The sequence below is a fragment of the Oncorhynchus gorbuscha genome, linkage group LG08, assembly GCF_021184085.1.
Source record: "Oncorhynchus gorbuscha isolate QuinsamMale2020 ecotype Even-year linkage group LG08, OgorEven_v1.0, whole genome shotgun sequence".
Classification (NCBI taxonomy): Eukaryota; Metazoa; Chordata; class Actinopteri; order Salmoniformes; family Salmonidae; genus Oncorhynchus; species Oncorhynchus gorbuscha.
In genome coordinates this window covers 37492304-37510994 of record NC_060180.1, presented here as the reverse complement: position 1 = coordinate 37510994, position 18691 = coordinate 37492304, and the positions used below count along the sequence as shown (strand labels likewise).

The 18691-nt window shown below is 44.1% G+C and overlaps 1 protein-coding gene across 1 annotated transcript; it reads left to right on the top strand.

Annotated features, from left to right (window-relative positions):
- The first annotated feature begins 7905 nt into the window (after positions 1-7905).
- dhrs1 (dehydrogenase/reductase (SDR family) member 1) lies at positions 7906-14670 on the top strand. The gene is made up of 9 exons (XM_046357959.1): positions 7906-8051; positions 8494-8640; positions 8838-8981; positions 9176-9255; positions 9453-9585; positions 9815-9958; positions 11027-11096; positions 13273-13353; positions 13936-14670. Exons 2-9 carry the CDS (start codon positions 8497-8499, stop codon positions 14070-14072), a joined length of 933 nt encoding a protein of 310 aa, XP_046213915.1. The 5' UTR covers positions 7906-8051; positions 8494-8496; the 3' UTR covers positions 14073-14670.
- The last annotated feature ends 4021 nt before the right edge of the window (positions 14671-18691 follow it).

Sequence of the window (18691 nt, the reverse complement as noted above, 5' to 3'; positions counted from 1 at the left end):
TGCACATTTTCTTATTTTCCAATGAATGCTGTTTTGATGTTCTAATATGACTAATTACATTTGTTTTCAGAATTTAACAAATAACATGTAGGCCTATGTATTTTATTTTAATATCCTACTATAATCCACCAGGATTTACACAACCCTATTTTTATTGCAATAATGTGTCTAAAATAATTGCACCTGAATTTGACCCTGAAAATGTGTATCCCCTGTCGCAAGCGGAGAAGGAGGCTATGGAGACATATGTCTCTGAATCCCTGCAGGGGTTCATTCAGCCATCCATTTCACCCGTCTCCTCGAGTTTCTTTTTTGTGAAGAAAAAGGATGGCGGTTTACGCCCGTGCATTGATTAGCGAGGTCTTAATAAAATCGCAGTGAAATATAGCTACCTCTGATCAATACAGTTATCGAGTTAATGCACGGGGCACGTTTTTTCACAAAATTGGATCTCAGGAGTGCGTACAATCTGGTGCGTATTAAGAAGGGTGATGAGTGGAAGACGGCATTTAGCACTACCTCAGGTCATTATGAGTACCTGGTCATTTTACATTTACATTTAAGTCATTTAGCAGACGCTCTTATCCAGAGCGACTTACAAATTGGTGCATTCACCTTATGACATCCAGTAGAACAGTCACTTTACAATAGTGCATCTAAATCTTAAAGGGGGGGGTGAGAAGGATTACTTATCCTATCCTAGGTATTCCTTAAAGAGGTGGGGTTTCAGGTGTCTCCGGAAGGTGGTGATTGACTCCGCTGTCCTGGCGTCGTGAGGGAGTTTGTTCCACCATTGGGGGGCCAGAGCAGCGAACAGTTTTGACTGGGCTGAGCGGGAACTGTACTTCCTCAGTGGTAGGGAGGCGAGCAGGCCAGAGGTGGATGAACGCAGTGCCCTTGTTTGGGTGTAGGGCCTGCAACTCTCGAGGGGTGCAACTCTCGCTCTCTTGAAGACGGAAGGGACGTAGTCAGCGGTCAGGGATGAGTTGATGAGCGAGGTGAGGTAAGGGAGAAGGTCTCCGGAAATGGTCTGGAGAAGAGAGGAGGGGATAGGGTCAAGCGGGCAGGTTGTTGGGCGGCCGGCCGTCACAAGACGCGAGATTTCATCTGGAGAGAGAGGGGAGAAAGAGGTCAGAGCACAGGGTAGGGCAGTGTGAGCAGAACCAGCGGTGCCGTTTGACTTAGCAAACGAGGATCGGATGTCGTCGACCTTCTTTTCAAAATGGTTGACGAAGTCATCTGCAGAGAGGGAGGAGGGGGGAGGATTCAGGAGGGAGGAGAAGTTGGCAAAGAGCTTCCTAGGGTTAGAGGCAGATGCTTGGAATTTAGAGTGGTAGAAAATGGCTTTAGCAGCAGAGACAGAGGAGGAAAATGTAGAGAGGAGGGAGTGAAAGGATGCCAGGTCCGCAGGGAGGCGAGTTTTCCTCCATTTCCGCTCGGCTGCCCGGAGCCCTGTTCTGTGAGCTCGCAATGAGTCGTCGAGCCACGGGGCGGGAGGGGAGGACCGAGCCGGCCTGGAGGATAGGGGACATAGAGAGTCAAAGGATGCAGAAAGGGAGGAGAGGAGGGTTGAGGAGGCAGAATCAGGAGATAGGTTGGAGAAGGTTTGAGCAGAGGGAAGAGATGATAGGATGGAAGAGGAGAGAGTAGCGGGGGAGAGAGAGCGAAGGTTGGGACGGCGCGATACCATCCGAGTAGGGGCAGTGTGGGAGGTTATGGATGAGAGCGAGAGGGAAAAGGATACAAGGTAGTGGTCGGAGACTTGGAGGGGAGTTGCAATGAGGTTAGTGGAAGAACAGCATCTAGTAAAAATGAGGTCGAGCGTATTGCCTGCCTTGTGAGTAGGGGGGGAGGGTGAGAGGGTGAGGTCAAAAGAGGAGAGGAAAGAAGGAGGCAGAGAGGAATGAGTCAAAGGTAGACGTGGGGAGGTTAAAGTCGCCCAGCACTGTGAGAGGTGAGCCGTCCTCAGGAAAGGAGCTTATCAAGCTCATTGATGAACTCTCCGAGGGAACCTGGAGGGCGATAAATGATAAGGATGTTAAGCTTGAAAGGGCTGGTAACTGTGACAGCATGGAATTCAAAGGAGGCGATAGACAGATGGGTAAGGGGAGAAAGAGAGAATGACCATTTGGGAGAGATGAGGATCCCGGTGCCACCACCCCGCTGACCAGAAGCTCTCGGGGTGTGCGAGAACACGTGGGCGGACGAAGAGAGAGCAGTAGGAGTAGCAGTGTTGTCTGTGGTGATCCATGTTTCCGTCAGTGCCAAGAAGTCGAGGGACTGGAGGGAGGCATAGGCTGAGATGAACTCTGCCTTGTTGGCCGCAGATCGGCAGTTCCAGAGGCTACCGGAGACCTGGAACTCCACGTGGGTCGTGCGCGCTGGGACCACCAGATTAGGGTGGCCGCGGCCACGCGGTGTGGAGCGTTTGTATGGTCTGTGCAGAGAGGAGAGAACAGGGATAGACAGACACATAGTTGACAGGCTACAGAAGAGGCTACACTAATGCAAAGGAGATTGGAATGACAAGTGGACTACACGTCTCGAATGTTCAGGAAGTTAAGCTTACGTAGCAAGAGTCTTATTGACTAAAATGATACAGTACTGCTGAAGTAGGCTAGCTGGCAGTGGCTGCGTTGTTGACACTACACTAATCAAGTCGTTCCGTTGAGTGTAATAGTTTCTGCAGTGCTGCTATTCGGGGGCTAGCTGGCTAGCTAGCAGTGTTGTTTATGTTACGTTGCGTTAAAAGAACAACAATAGCTGGCTAGCTAACCTAGAAAATCGCTCTAGACTACACAATTATCTTTGATACAAAGACGGCTATGTAGCTAGCTATGTAGCTAGCTACGATCAAACAAATCAAACCGTTGTACTGTAATGAAATGAAATGAAAATGTGATACTACCTGTGAATGCGACCGGGTTGTTGAGTCTATTCGGTAGACGTTGGCTAGCTGTTGGTTAGCTGTCGGCTAGCTGTTGGCTAGCTGTTGGCTAGCTAGCAGAGTCTCCTACGTTAAGGATGACAAATAGCTGGCTAGCTAACCTCGGTAAATTAAGATAATCACTCTAAGACTACACACTCTAAACTACACAATTATCTTGGATACAAGACAGCAAAGACAGCTATGTAGCTAGCTAACACTACACTAATCAAGTCGTTCCGTTGAGTGTAATAGTTACTACAGTGCTGCTAATCGGTGGGCGTTTGCTTTGCTAGCTGGCTAGCTGCTGGGCAAATAGCAGTGAAGACTACGTTAGGACGACGAAATACGATAATTATGCAATTATCTTTGATACAAAGACGGCTATGTAGCTAGCTAAGAAGAAATTGCTAAGATTAGACAAATCAAACCGTTGTACTATAATGAAATGTAATGAAAAAGTTATACTACCTGCGGAGCGAAGTGCCGATGCGACCGCTCGCTCCAACCCGGAAGTACCCATGCCATATGGGTTGATGAATGCTCCATCAGTTTTCCAATCATTTGTAGATGAGATCTTCAGGGACCTGCACGGGCAGGGTGTAGTGGTGTATATCGATGATATTCAGATATACTCTGCTACACGCGCCGAGCATGTATCCCTGGTGCGCAGGGTGCTTGGTCGCCTGTTGGAGCATGATCTATATGTCAAGGCTGAGAAATGCTTGTTTTTCCAACAATCCATCTCCTTCCTAGGGCATAGGATTTCCACTTCAGGAGTGGAGATGGAGAGCGACCGCATTACAGCCGTGCGTAATTGGCCGACTCCAACCACGGTAAAGGAGTTGCAGCGTTTTTGGGGGTTTTCCAATTACTACCAGAGGTTTATCTGGGGTTTTGGTCAGGTGGCAGCTCCCATTACCTCACTGCTAAAGGGGGGCCCGGTGCGCTTGCAGTGGTCGGCTGAGGCGAACAGGGCTTTTGAGCACCTGAAGACTCTGTTTACCTCGGTGCCTGTGCTGGCTCATCCGGATCCCTCTTTGCCATTCATAGTGGAGGTGGACGCATCCGAAGCTGGGATAGGAGCAGTGCTCTCTCAGCGTTCGGGTACGCCACTGAAGCTTCGCCCCTGTGCTTTCTTTTAGAAGAAGCTCAGCCCAGCGGAGCGAAACTATGATGTGGGGAACCGAGAGCTGTTAGCTGTCGTAGAAGCCTTGAAGGTGTGGAGGCATTGGCTTGAGGGGGCTAAACACCCTTTTCTCATCTGGACTGACCACCGCAATCTGGAGTACATCCGGCAGGTGAAGAGATTGAATCCTCGCCAGGCAAGGTGGGCCATGTTTTTCACTTGTTTTGTGTTTACTCTTTCTTACAGACCTGGCTCCCAGAACGTTAAGGCAGACGCATTGTCTCGGCTGTATGACACAGAGGAGCGGTCCATGGATCCCACTCCCATACTCCCAGCTTCGTGTCTGGTGGCGCCGGTAGTGTGGGAGCTGGACGCGGACATTGAGCGGGCGTCACGTGCAGAGCCTTCTCCCCCTGAGTGTCCAGCTGGTCGTCTGTACGTTCCGTCTGCGACCGATTGATATATTGGGCTCACACGTCACCCTCCTCTGGTCGTCCTGGGATAGGTCGGACGATGCTCTGTCTTGAAGGAAGGTACTGGTGGCCCACTTTAGCTAAGGATGTGAGGATTTATGTTTCTTCCTGTTCGGTGTGCGCCCAGTGCAAGGCTCCTAGACACCTGCCCAGAGGTAAGCTACAACCTCTACCCGTTCCTCAACGGCCATGGTCGCACCTGTCGGTGGATTTTTTGACTGATCTTCCACCTTCACAGGGTTACACCACGATCCTGGTCGTTGTGGATCAGTTTTCAAAGTCCTGTCGTCTCCTCCTTTTGCCCGGTCTCCCTACGGCCTTACAAACTGCAGAGGCCCTGTTTACACATGTTTTCCGGCACTATGGGGTGCCTGAGGATATAGTGTCTGATCGGGGTCCCCAGTTCACATCAAGGGTCTGGAAGGCGTTCATGGAGCGTCTGGGGATCTCGGTTAGTCTTACCTCAGGTTTTCACCCCGAGAGTAATGGGCAGGTGGAGAGAGTTAACCAGGATGTGGGTAGGTTTCTGCGGTCTTATTGCCAGGATCGGCCGGGGGAGTGGGCAAAGTTTGGCTCCTTGGCATCAGAGCCAGACCGAGGCCCCTGCGGTGGACAATTGGTTTCGGCACGCTGAGGAAACCTGGGAGGCAGCCCACGTCCACCTTCAGCGTGCCATAAGGCGCCAGAAAATTGGCGCAGACCGTCGCCGCAGTGAGGCCCCAGTGTTCGCACCAGGGGACAGGGTCTGGCTCTCGACCCGAAACCTGCCCCTTCGCCTGCTCTGCCGGAAGCTGGGTCCGCGGTTTGTGGGGCCGTTTAAAGTCCTGAGGAGAGTGAACGAGGTATGTTATAGGTTACAACTACCCACTCATTACCGTATTAATCCCTCGTTCCATGTGTCTCTCCTCAGGCCGATGGTGGCTGGCCCGCTCCAGGAGGCTGAAGTGCGTGATGTTCCTCCGCCTCCTCTAGACATCGAGGGGGTTCCGGCGTACTCTGTTCGATCCATTTTGGATTCGAGACGTCGGGCGAGGGGCCTTCAGTACCTCGTGGACTGGGAGGGGTACGGGCCGGAGGAGAGATGCTGAGTTCCGGTGGAGGACGTGTTAGATCCTTCCATGTTATCAGAATTCCACCGTCTCCATCCGGATCGCCCTGCACCTCGCCCTCCGGGTCGTCCCCGAGGCCGGTGTCGACGCGCAGCTGGAGCCGCGCGTCGGGGGGGGGGGGGCATCATTGATCCTTTTTTCATTTTCCATTGGTTTTGTCTAGTCTTCCCACACCACCTGTTTTCAATCCCATTCATTACCTGTTGTGTATTTAACCCTCTGTTTCCCCTCATGACTTTGTCAGAGATTGATTTGTTGTCAGTGTAGTGTGATTGTTTGTATAGGTGCGCGTCGGGTCTTCATACCCATGTTTTGTTTGTTTGTACATTTATTGTTATGGAGCATACTCGTGGAACTTTATTAAAAGACTCCATATTTACACTCCATTTGACTCTCCTGCGCCTGACTTCCCTGCCACCTATTACACCTATGCGTGACACAAGTGAGGATGGCTTTCACTTCAGCAGTAATAAACCCTTTGAAGAACCCTGTTTGGATCCAGGTAGAACCCTTTTGGTTTCAGGTAGAACCCTTTTGTGTTCTATGTAGGACCCTTTCCACAGAGGGTTCTACATGGAAAACAAAAGGGTTCTTTGTGGAACCAAAAAAGGTTAAAAAAAAAAGGACAGCTGAAGAACCCTTTTGTAATCCTTTTTTCTAAGAGTGTAGGTAATAAGCTGTAGTCAGGTGGTCATTACCAGGTTATGATGAGGTCTTAACTATGACCAGTATTCTACATAATATAACACATAATATGGTGGTCAGAATTATGACCAGCTGGTCAGATAGAGGTCACAATTATGACCAACTGGTTGTATGGCGGTCAGAAAAAGACATCATATTCTGGTCAGTAAAAAGGCGACGAGAATAAGACTAGAATAATACGTCTTTCAACCAGGTTTTGCCGACTGGTCATATGGTTGTCAGAAAAATATAATTTTTCAACCAGTTAGCGATCTGATTTGGATGTCCTACTGATGTCTTTTCAATCAGGTTTTTCCCACTAGGTATGCAATGAGAGGAGCGAGAAATCAAATCAAATAACATAACATTTTATTTGTCACAGGTGCAGACCTTACCGTGAAATGCTTACTTACAAGCTCTTAACCAACAATGCAGTTCAAGAAAGAGTAAAGAAAGTATTTACTAAATAAACTAAAGTAAAAATGTACAAATTCAATAACAATAACGAGGCTATATACAGGGGGTACCGGTACGGAGTCAATGTGCGGGGGTACAGGTTAGTCGAGGTAATCTGTACATGTAGGTAGGGGTAAAGTGACCACGCATTGATAATAAACTGTGAGTAGCAGGAGTTAAAAACAATGTAAATAGTCCGAGTGGACATTTGATTAATTGTTCAGCAGTCTTATGGCTTGGGGGTAGAAGCTGTTAAGGTCTGTTGGACCTAGACTTGGCGCTCCGGTCCTGCTTACCGTGCGGTAGCAGAGAGAACAGTCAATGACTTTGGTGCCTGGAATCTTTGACCATTTTTTGGGCCTTCATCTGACACCGCCTAGTCCGCCTAGGTCTTGGATGGCGGGAAGACCCAGTGATGTACTGGACCGTACGCACTATCATCTGTAGCGCCTTACGGTCGGATGCCGAGCAGTTGCCATACCAGGCGGGGATGTAACTGGTCAGGATGCTCTCGATTGTGCAGCTGTAGAACTTTTTGAGGATCGGGGGACCCATGCCACATCTTTTCAGTCTCCTGAGGGAAAAGGGGTTGTCGTGCCCTCTTAATGACTGTCTTAGTGTGTTTGGACCATGATAGTTTGTTGGTGATGTGGACATCAAGAAATTTGAAACTCTTGACCCGCTCCACTACAGCCCTGTCGATGTGAAGCGGGGCTGATCAGGCCTACCACTGTTGTGCAAAGTACAGATGAGACAACCAACATTTAAAAAAATGCATGTTTACATTCCAACAGGCAGACCATGAGAACAGGTATAATTTGTTCTCAGAACAGGGTGCCAATATTTATGTTTATGACATTTCCCCACTACCCCTGGGTGTGTGGTGTGGATATATAACACAAAGTTAGCCTAAGATAGAAATATTGACATAGTTTCACAGGTAATTTGAGTTCCCCACAAAGATCAAATTTCTCCAAAACATAAGGACGATCTTTACCGTTTATGATTATATTTATGTTTTTGTGTAACTTAGGTCTACCATTTCTCTGCTCTTAAGGTTGGGTTGGACGCACTTTTATTGTGCAGTACAATTGAATTTAGGTGCTCATATTATGAACATTACGGTAGTTGAGGCACTGTTACATGGGCTGATTTCTATATCAGTGCGTATACTTGGCCATGTACATACTCAAACACTCCACCATATTATCGACTGGCGATACAAGAGGAATCTCAAGCAACTGTTTACGCCAACGTTTTGAAACTGATAAGAGGTAAAACAACAATAGTACAGGATTATTGTAGGACGTGATTGAAAAATGCTGCTACGTTTTTCGTTTGTTATATAAAGGGCTGTAAAAGAGTGTGTTATTTTTCTTGTTTGGTAACGTTAACCGACCAAACCTTAGTTAATTAAGGCGATATGTTAAGCGTGTTTTGGTCTTTCTCGCTCAATCGCTGGTTTACCAAATTATGCTCTTGTCATAATGTAACATTAAGTGTAACCAAACACGGTATTATACTGAGGTCCAGAATGACGTCGTTAGCCACTATACTTGTCAAAAGGTGGCGCTATATCCCGATATTTTTTTAACCGTATTTTCCTACAGTGTAGGCCCAGGCAAGATTAATGTATGCTGTTTGCAAAAGTTTCAAACATCACAACTTAAATTCACCATCCATTTGAATTCCCTTCCTTTTTTCCCCCCTCATCAGCTAATGGCCCTCTCAGGCTGGGTGTGTTTGGTGACAGGTGCCTCTCGTGGCATTGGAAGAGGCATTGCCCTGCAGCTGTCAGAGGCGGGAGCTACCGTCTACATCACTGGCCGCCAGGAGGAGACCCTGAAGGAAACTGCTGCTCAGGTGAACATTCATACTTTCATGTGTACTAAATGTCCCTAGTAAACATGAAAGCTTAATGGAGGTCCCGTGAGAAAGGTGACAAACAAGGCTGAAAGATATTTCCTCTGACTACTGTTGTTGGGGGTGGGTCAGAGAGACCACTATGTTGTTTGGTCGAAGACTAATTAACCACTTTCCTTCTCCAATCTCAATGGCAGGTGACGGAGAGGGGTGGGAACTGTGTGCCAGTTGTATGTGATTCTTCAAGTGATGAAGACCTCAAATGTCTATTTGATCAAATCCAACGTGAGCAGAATGGCAGACTGGACATCCTAGTGAACAACGCCTATGCTGGTGTACAGGTCAGTGACATCGTTGCAGGGAAAACTGTCAATAGACTACATGGCAATAAGTTATTGACAGGGTTTGAAAAAACGACACCGGTTGTTTGAAGTGACCTCAGCGTATGGAGAGGGAATTTCAATCACTTCTCCAAAAAAGTGTAAAAAGTCTTTATGACTAATGACGATTATGATGATTTGTAATGTTATTTCAGACCATTTTCACTAACATGGGGAAGAAGTTCTGGGAAACCGATCCAACCGTATGGGATTCCATGAACAACAGTGGCCTTAGGTACTCTCTCATTTGTTTAGTAAGGTCTTGCTTTGAACTGCACCCTAATTGCCGTGTTTCAGTCTCTATGTTCTGATGGGCAGACCGCTTTCAGCTCCTGACAGTCAACTCCACCTTATACTCACAAGTCAGTAGCAGATAAGTAGACAACAGTGCTTTGGTGTACGTTTTGACACTTTGCCTTTATTATCCGTCAGGGGACACTATTTCTGCTCAGTGTATGCTTCAAGGATGATGGTGGCACAGGGCAGGGGCTTGATTGTGGTCATCTCTTCTATGGGAGGGTTGAGGTATCTCTTCAACGTGTCATATGGGGTTGGTAAGGCTGCGGTGAGTTCTGCCATCTCTGTGCTCCTAATGGTTAATTATCTGCTCACCTCAATGACATGTCCTATGTTTAGTGTAAATAACTGTGGTCATCCAAAGTAGCACAGATCTTGAACATATCACTCCCTCTTTAAGTTCAAGTTCATGTGTTGCTGTTTGTTCAACTTTAAACAAGTGCATTTGATGCTTTATTTGATCTCAGCTCTGATACTCTAATCCATATCCTCTCCAGTGTGACAGGCTAGCTGCAGACACAGCAGTTGAGCTGAGAAGCAGGGGAGTGGCCTCTGTCAGCCTGTGGCCGGGAGCAGTTCAGACAGAGTTGGTGTCTCAACTCGTCATTGAGAAGGATGCTACACCGGACGTTGATCCTAAGGTAGATGATAAACCATTAGACAAGGCCTAAAATGTACTTTTTGGTCCACCAGCCACTGTGGCAAGTAGATTTTTAAAATCTACCTTTAAGGGCGGGAGGTTACCATGGTAATGGGGCCACTGTGTGTGTGTGTGAGATGGGATCTGACTAGGGCGTCTCCACTATCAGCTAAAGCAGCAGACTCAAACTAACTTTGAAAAACAACCTGAGCTTTTGAACAAAACTATATCAATAGCCAGTTGTAACTGGTGTGAAATGGCTAACTAGTTAGCGGGGTGCGCGCTAATAGCATTTAAATCTGTGACGTCACTTGCTCTGAGACCTTGAAGTAGTTGTTTCCCTTGCTCTGCTTTTGTGGAGCGATGGGTAACGATGCTTTGTGAGAGGCAGTTGTTGATCTGTGCAGAGGGTCCCTGGTTCGAGCCCAGGTAAGGGCGAGGAGAGGGTTGGAAAGAACTGTACACTAAGAAACACGAGGACAAACTCTCACTTTGTAGACATTTTCGAGTAAATTAGACCACTTTTATGCCTGTGTACAGCGCCGACAAAAAATGAATCTATCAGTACTTCACTCAAGAATGCACAGCTCTCCATCCAGTCGGTGTTGCTGCGTGAGGGGGATATAGGATTCGTATTTCTTTTGTGTAACTAGCAGATATGAAAGAAAACAGCAGAAATACAGGTACTGCAGCATTTTTCTCGCAACATGTACATGTGCTCATATTTGACTTTTGACTATTTTTATTCGCAAATGTCATGCTCACACTGTAGAGCCTGGCAGATTGACCAACCGCCAACACGGCTGGTGAAATAGATATTCTTACCTGCCAATACTTAAATCTACCTGCATCTGTTCATTTTATGCCTTTATTAGAGTATTGCCATTCTGTATGGGTGGTTTGAGAGACTGATGCAGTTTTCGCCAAGTTCAGTAACCTGAAAATAAGGCTGTGCGGCTTGTGCACCAGATTATTTGCTAAATTATATATTTTCATAGGCTTTACTAGTTCTTATTCTCTCTTACTGTATTGAGTTTGTGCAAATGACATAACTCCCTGTTTCTCTCAGTACAGAGCCTTCTTTGCCAATGGAGAAACCACAGAGCTGAGTGGGAAGTGCATTGTTGAGCTGGCGAAAGGTACATTATGCTACAGCATGTACATGACCATGCAGCATTAAATTTCTACAGTTGATGATAATAAAGCCACATTTTATATTAAAATTGGGAGGGGGGGGTAAACAAAAGTAGCTTCTAAGCAAAATACAATTTCTCAAGCAAGAATTTAGCTATGACTGTCTGGGAGTGGCCTGAGAGAGGAGTCTAATTGGATGAGCCTAATGGGAGGGTTGTGTAACCTGAAAAATTGATTTTATTGCCAGGGAGGATGGCAAACTCTCTTTGTTATTGGTCTATTAACTTATACCGTGACGTCCAAAAACCCCACTCAGCCAAACAAGCTGAAATTTAAGGCGATCTTTTCATACAGCTCTTGCACTAAAAGTGTAAACATTTTAGCAGTCGTGCTTATCCAGAGCGACTTACAGTAGTGAGTGCATACATTTTCATACTGATCCCCCATGGGCATTGAACCCACAACCAACTGAGGTACACGAAACCATCATTTTCACAATTTTACAGTATTATTGCAAACTCATAGTGTGGATACATACATACATGCATACATACATACATACATACATACATACATACATACATACATACATACATACATACATGCATACATATACAGTTGAAGTTTACATACACTTAGGTTAAATTAAAACTGGTTTTTCAACCGCTCCACAAATTTCTTGTTAACGAACTATAGTTTTGGCAAGTCTGTTAAGACATCTACTTTTTGCATGACACAAGTCATTTTTCCAACAATTGTTTACAGACAGATTATTTCACTTATAATTCACTGTATCACAATTCCAGTGGGTCAGAAGGTTACATATAGTTGACTGTACCTTTTAAACAGCTTTGAAAATTCCAGAAAATGGTGTCATGGCTTCTGATGGGCTAATTGACATCATTTGAGTCAATTGGAGGTGTATCTGTTTATGTATTTCAAGGTCTACCTTCCAACTCAGTGCCTCTTTGCTTGACATCATTGGAAAATCAAAAGAAATCAGCCAAGACCTCAGAAAAAAATTTGTAGACCTCCACAAGTCTGGTTCATCCTTGAGAGCAATTTCCAAACGCTTGAAAGTACCAAGTTAATCTGTACAAACAATAGTACGTAAGTATAAACACCATGGGACCACGCAACCGTCATACCACTCTGGAAGGAGATGCGTTCTGTCTCCTAGAGATGAACATACTTTGGTGCGAAAAGTGCAAATCAATCCCAGAACAACAGCAAAGGACCTTGTGAAGATGCTGGAGGAAACGGGTACGAAAGTATCTATATCCACAGTAAAAACGAGTCCTATATTGACAACCTGAAAGGCCGGTGCTGTGGTGGTGGTGCGTTGTGGTGGTGCTTTGCTGCAGGAGGGATTGGTGCACTTCACAAAATAGATGGCATTATGAGATGGGAAAAATGTGTGGATATATTGAAGCAACATCTCAAGACATCAGTCAGGAAGTTAATGCTTGGTCACAAATGGGTCTTCCAAATATACAATGACCCCAAGCATACTTCCAAAGTTGTGGCGAAATTGGTTAAGGACAACAAAGTCAAGGTATTGTAGTGATCATCACAAAGCTCTGACCTCAATCCCATAGAAAATCTGTGGGCAGAACTGAAAAAGTGTGTGTGAGCAAGGAGGTCTACAAACCTGACTAAGTTACACCAGCTCTGTCAGGAGGAATGGGCCAAAATTCACCCAACTTATTGTGGGAAGCTTGTGGAAGGCTACCCAAAACGTTTGATCAAAGTCAAACAATTTGAAGGCAATACACTCAATTAGTATTTGGTAGCATGTAAACTTCTGACCCACCCATAAATAAAAGCTGAAATAAATAGTTCTCTGTACTATAATTCTGACATTTCACATTCTTAAAATAAAGTGGTGATCCTAACTGACCTAAGACAGGGAATTGTTACTATGATTAAATGTCAGAAATTGTGAAAAACTGAGTTTAAATGTATTTGGCTGTGGTGTATGTAAACTTCCAACTTCAACTGTATATGTAAACACAAACACAGGAAAATCACTTTTTTGACAGCACGGCCCCTTTAACAAAACAGACTATCATTTGAAGATTACATTGTTTTAGATCTGGGCTTTCACCTTTACTGTTTCGATTTGCAGATTTGTCATTCCAAAGTTTCATTTGTGTTTTACAATCTCTTTATGATTTGAAGATAAAAACCTGATGTCGCTGTCAGGAAAAGTGTTGATGACCTGTGACCTGTCTAGGCGATACGGAATACAAGATGTTGACGGTAAAATATGACTCCCATCACTAATTTTAGTTAAGTGAACGGTGATCATGCACATTTCCTATAGGCAAAATATCGAGGATAAGCTAATATTTGAATGCTGGTGACATGATGATCGGTGCTTGGCTGACGATTATCATATCCAATTATATTGCTCTTAAGCCATATACCATCATATAACCCCTGTCCACTTAATCAGCCAACTCTGGAGAGCATGTGCCAAAACCAGATTGGGCAAGTTTGCTAGTTATTGCAACAATTTTTGTGGCAAAACCATTGTTAGAGTTGAAAATGCAATGGAAACCCATGTAACTTGTCTTTTATTCAGTGCATTTTAACTTATGTTCGCTCTGTCGTCATGCACAGCCTTTTATCTGAAACAAGTCTGTTTGTTGGCAACCTAGTGGGGAAATGTGCATATTTTACAATATTCACATGAAAATCTGTCGCCAATTGGATGGAAACCTAGCTATTGTAGTGTGTGTATATCCCCCTCAAAAGATATCTATTTGCATGCAGAACTGTACATAGGCCTTCACAACACACTGTCTTAATCTTTTACGTACTACTTCCTCTTTTTTTCAGGCCGCAGTGTGACTGACTACACCTCCCTTAAATTCCTCCTGACCCAGGTCCCATATCTTTCCTGGCTCTCCTCGATTGTACCCTCATTCTTCCGGGTTCCTCGGTTTGTTCTTACCCTCACCAACGGACGTTTCTGAGCCACCCCAAACTCCCCTGTGGCACATAGATTACTGCAGTGTCAGTAATCTACATTTATATGGTATTCCTATACATAGAATACTAAATCATTTATAATTCTGTGTTCGTATGCATAAGAAGGATCTGCACCAGTATTATGAATATTACAAGAGTTTACAAGAGTTTATAAGCTTGTATGTGATTAAACTTGCCTATTGCCTCTGACATACTTTGGGAAATGCCCCATACAGTACATGTCAAAACCTATGAGTGGAATGGTATCCAAAACATCAAACACATGGTTTCCATGTGATTGATGCCATTCCATTCTCTGTTCCAGCCATTATTATGATATGTCCTCGCCTTAATTAACAGTTTAAACAAAAGGACTGATAACTTTCTTTGACAAAATGCTATTTTTGAGGTGATTAAAATGAAGGTATGCTGAATTTAAAAATAAATTAAATGAAGGAAGCTATGACTATAACACTATACTGAATATTTCATCATATGAAGAGAAATTCCAGCAATGACGTTTTGCTCCATTTAAAAACACTAAGCAAATGTGAATGCATTTTGTAATACTGATAAGTAAATAAAATTATATACATTCCTATACCAACTTGTTACTATTTGTTATATCTGTGAAGCAGGCACTTTACTTTTCACTCATCTAGCAAACTGGGGCCATACTTGCGAACATTAGAAACAGTTTATCCGGCCTCACAAGTGGCGTAGCGGTCTAAGGCATGAGCCTGAGCTAGCGCACAATTGACCCAGCGTCATCCGGGTTTAGGGGAGGGTTTTGCCGGGATTTATTTTCTGTCTTTGCAAGCTAACTTCGGTTACCAGCTGGATGGTGTTTCCTCCGACACATTGGTGCGGCTGGCTTCCGGGTTAAGCGAGCGGTGTGTCAAGAACGAGTGCGGCTTGGCAGGGTTGTGCTTTGGAGGACGCAAGACTCTAGTCTTTCGCCTCGCCCAAGTCCGTAGGGGAGTTGCAGCCATAGGACAAGACTAACTACCAATTGGATATTACGAAAAAGGGGTAAAAGTAGGCCCCACCCAATTTTTTTCTTCTTCTCCATCTCAAAATGCGCATCAGCCAATTAAAATCGTTGATTTTACTTGAACGTGATAGGTTACATTGTAGCTGGGCCCATCAGATAAATTTGTACACTTCAAATATGGTGGATAAATAAGAGTTTACTCAGGCCGTTTAACATGAAAAAAACTTGTCAGGGTCCTGTCTGTGTAATTTAGTGGCCGTTTTCCTCTCTGTTCTCGCGTGAGTTCACAGTTCGGCCATAATATCTAGGATGCTGCTTGGGTCGTGTCCAATGACGTGTATAAACCCTGGATGACTGATTTGAAGCCACCGCACAGCCTTCATGGTACTCCATGGGGGTGCTATAGAAATGCATTTATTCATGTCTGCATTTGTTTTTGACACATTTATTCTATTACAGACACCTTAATGTGTACTTTTATATTTTATTATGTGAGCTAAACATAAAAATATATAAACATTTTCCTTTAGCATTTTTGTTGTTGTTGAGTACTAATGTTACTGTGCCCACTACTATAACAAAAATGTAATTTTGTCCTTGAAAAATTTTAATTGAAGTACTGTAGAATTCCATTCATTCCTACAGAGGACTGCTCCTACTAGGGGGTGCCAATATGGACAACCGGTGGCTTCAAAGCCTCTCAATGGCCAATACATAGCATCAGCAATCCAGGTTTATGTACAGTTGAAGTCAAGTTTACATACGCCTTAGCCAAATACATTTAAACTCAGTTTTTCACAATTCCTGACATTTAATCCTAGTAAAAATTCACTGTCTTAGGTCAGTTAGGACCACCACTTTATTTTAAGAATGTGAAATGTCAATAATAGTAGAGATAATTATTTATTTAAGTTTTTATTTATTTTATCACATTCCCAGTGGGTCAGAAGTTTACATACACTCAATTAGTATTTGGTAGCAATGCCTTTAAATGGTCTTAACTTTGGTCAAAACGTTTTGGGTAGCCTTTCACAAGCTTCCCACAATAAGTTGGGTGAATTTTGGCCCATTCCTCCTGACAGAGCTGGTGTAACTTAGTCAGGTTTGTAGACCTTGCTCTCACACGCTTTTTCAGTTCTGCCCACAAATTGTCTATGGGATTGAGGTCAGGGCTTTGTCATGGCCACTCCAATACCTTATTGTCCTTAAGCCATTTTTCCACAACTTTGGAAGTATACTTGGGGCCATTGTCCATTTGGAAGACCCATTTACAACCAAGCTTTTACCTCCTGACTGATGTCATGAGATGTTGCTTCAATATATCCACATAATTTTCCTCCCTCGTGTAGCCATCTATTTTGTGAAGTGCATCAGTCCCTCCTGCAGCAAAGCACCCCCACCACGATGCTGCCACCCCCCTGCTTCACGGTTAGGATGGTATTCTTCGGCTTGCAAGCCTCCCCCTTTTTCCTCCAAACATAACGATGGTCATTATGGCCAAACAGTTCTATTTTTGTTTCATCAGACCAGAGGACATTTCTCCAAAAAGTATGATCTTTGTCCCCATGTGCAGTTGCAAACTGTAGTCTGGCTTTTTTACGGTGGTTTTTGAGCAGTGGCTTTTTCCTTTCTGAGCGGCCTTTCAGTTTATGTCGATATAGGACTCGTTTTACTGTGGATATAGATACTTTTGTACCCGTTTCCTCCAGCATCTTCACAACGTCCTTTGCTGTTGTTCTGGGATTGATTTGCACTTTTCACACCAAAGTACGTTCATCTCTCCTTCCTCAGCGGAATGACAGCTGTGTGGTCCCATGGTGTTTATGCTGCGTGCTATTGTTTGTACATCTGAACGTGGTACCTTCAGGCATTTTGGAAATTGCTCCCAAGCATGAACCACAATCACACCATGAGTAGTAAATCATGAAACATACAACCCCTGCCCTTTCTCTTCCCAGAGATATATTTATTCCTGTCTGCACGATAAACTGAGAACCCAACTCTCTGTACGTACACAGATTGTATATCCCGAGAGAGCCATGTTTCCGTGAAACAGAGTATGCTACAATCCCTGATATCTCTCTGGAATAAAAGACCCGATTCGGGAAAGTTGTATTCCCGGTCGTAATGCTGGTAATGCTGGTGAGTTACTGCCGCTCTGATATCCAAAAGTTCTTCCCGGCTGTATGTAATAACACCAACAGTTTCCTGGGCTAATAATGTAAAAAATAACCCATAAAAAAAATACTGCAAAGTTTCCTATGAGCTAGAAGCATGGCAGCCCTATCCGTCGGCGCCATTTTCAGTTTTCAGTCTCGAAGCAACGCTGCCGACGCTGCTGATTCCTTGCTTCTACCAGAGAGCTACAGTACCTGACTGACAAAAGTGGAGCTGTTCACATCACCAGGCAACGTTCCCACACCTACATGTGACTGGCTCTGTCTCTTAACTTAAACATATTCTGGCTGTTCTGCCAGATGTTCCTAAGGAGAGGGTCATGACTGTCTCCCCCTCATATCTCTACCCAGCACCTACAGGAACCAATGATTGTATGTACAATTCAAAGCTATCTCTTCAGACAACATTTCCCTCACATTCCCTCCTCATCACTCTGTGATAATAATCTTTACATTTTATGGTACGCATTAGATTATAGCTTCATTCAAAGGGAAGTTCTATCAAAATACATCATTATAAGTAAGCGAAATCAACACATAAAACAGGCATTTAATCCTTTCAAACCCTTCCTTCTGGGTTGACAATCCAATTTCTAAAACCATTGCAGTAGAATGTCTTAACTTAAGACCTTCGCTTCAAGCAGTTACACATATGCTTCTTTATTATCCAATTTAATTCATGGTAATACTATCATCATAATAAAGGTTATACTTCTATTAACGGGAGTGAATCTAATTTCATTCATAATCATCATAATAAAGGTCAAATTTACAATCAAAGGTTATTATCAACGGGAGACAGTATATCAAAAATGCACACACATACACAAGAGATCTGTAGATTCAGAGGTGAATAAATGTCCAAAGCTCTTACCGCAATCGGTTTGCATTGACATACGTTCTGCATTAACTGCCCCTTGGACATCTACTTAGTCAAATCATAAAACCTGTTGTTTAACAGATCTACTAAGACCTTCAAAATGTTGGTGCTGGCTTATTAGCTCAGTGTTCCACGTAATGGTAAACAAATTATTGGTTTAGATGACATTACCTTCTAAACTTGTTCAAATGAAAACAACCTTCAATCATTACTCATCATCCTTCTCTACAGGGGGGAATGAAAGCTGATAGCTGCTGAGATCTTATTAGCCAGAGAGGCACAGGTATCTTTACAGCAGGTTTATAACACAATTAGGCAAACTAACCAAAGAAAACGCACGTTGTAGCATATTGGGAAATTTGGGATCCACAACTTCCAAACAGGGATTCCAACCAAGTTGCAAGCGTCCACTCTGGTTTTGGGGGATTTTTTTTAGCAACAATCACAATGTATTCGGCAAGATTAGTCACATTAGAAGAGTGGTCACCCTGAGGAAGGCACAGTGATGCCAAAACATTGGTAAATACCAATTAAATTGCTGGGAGTTTATATATGAGAGTGTGACTTTCTTTA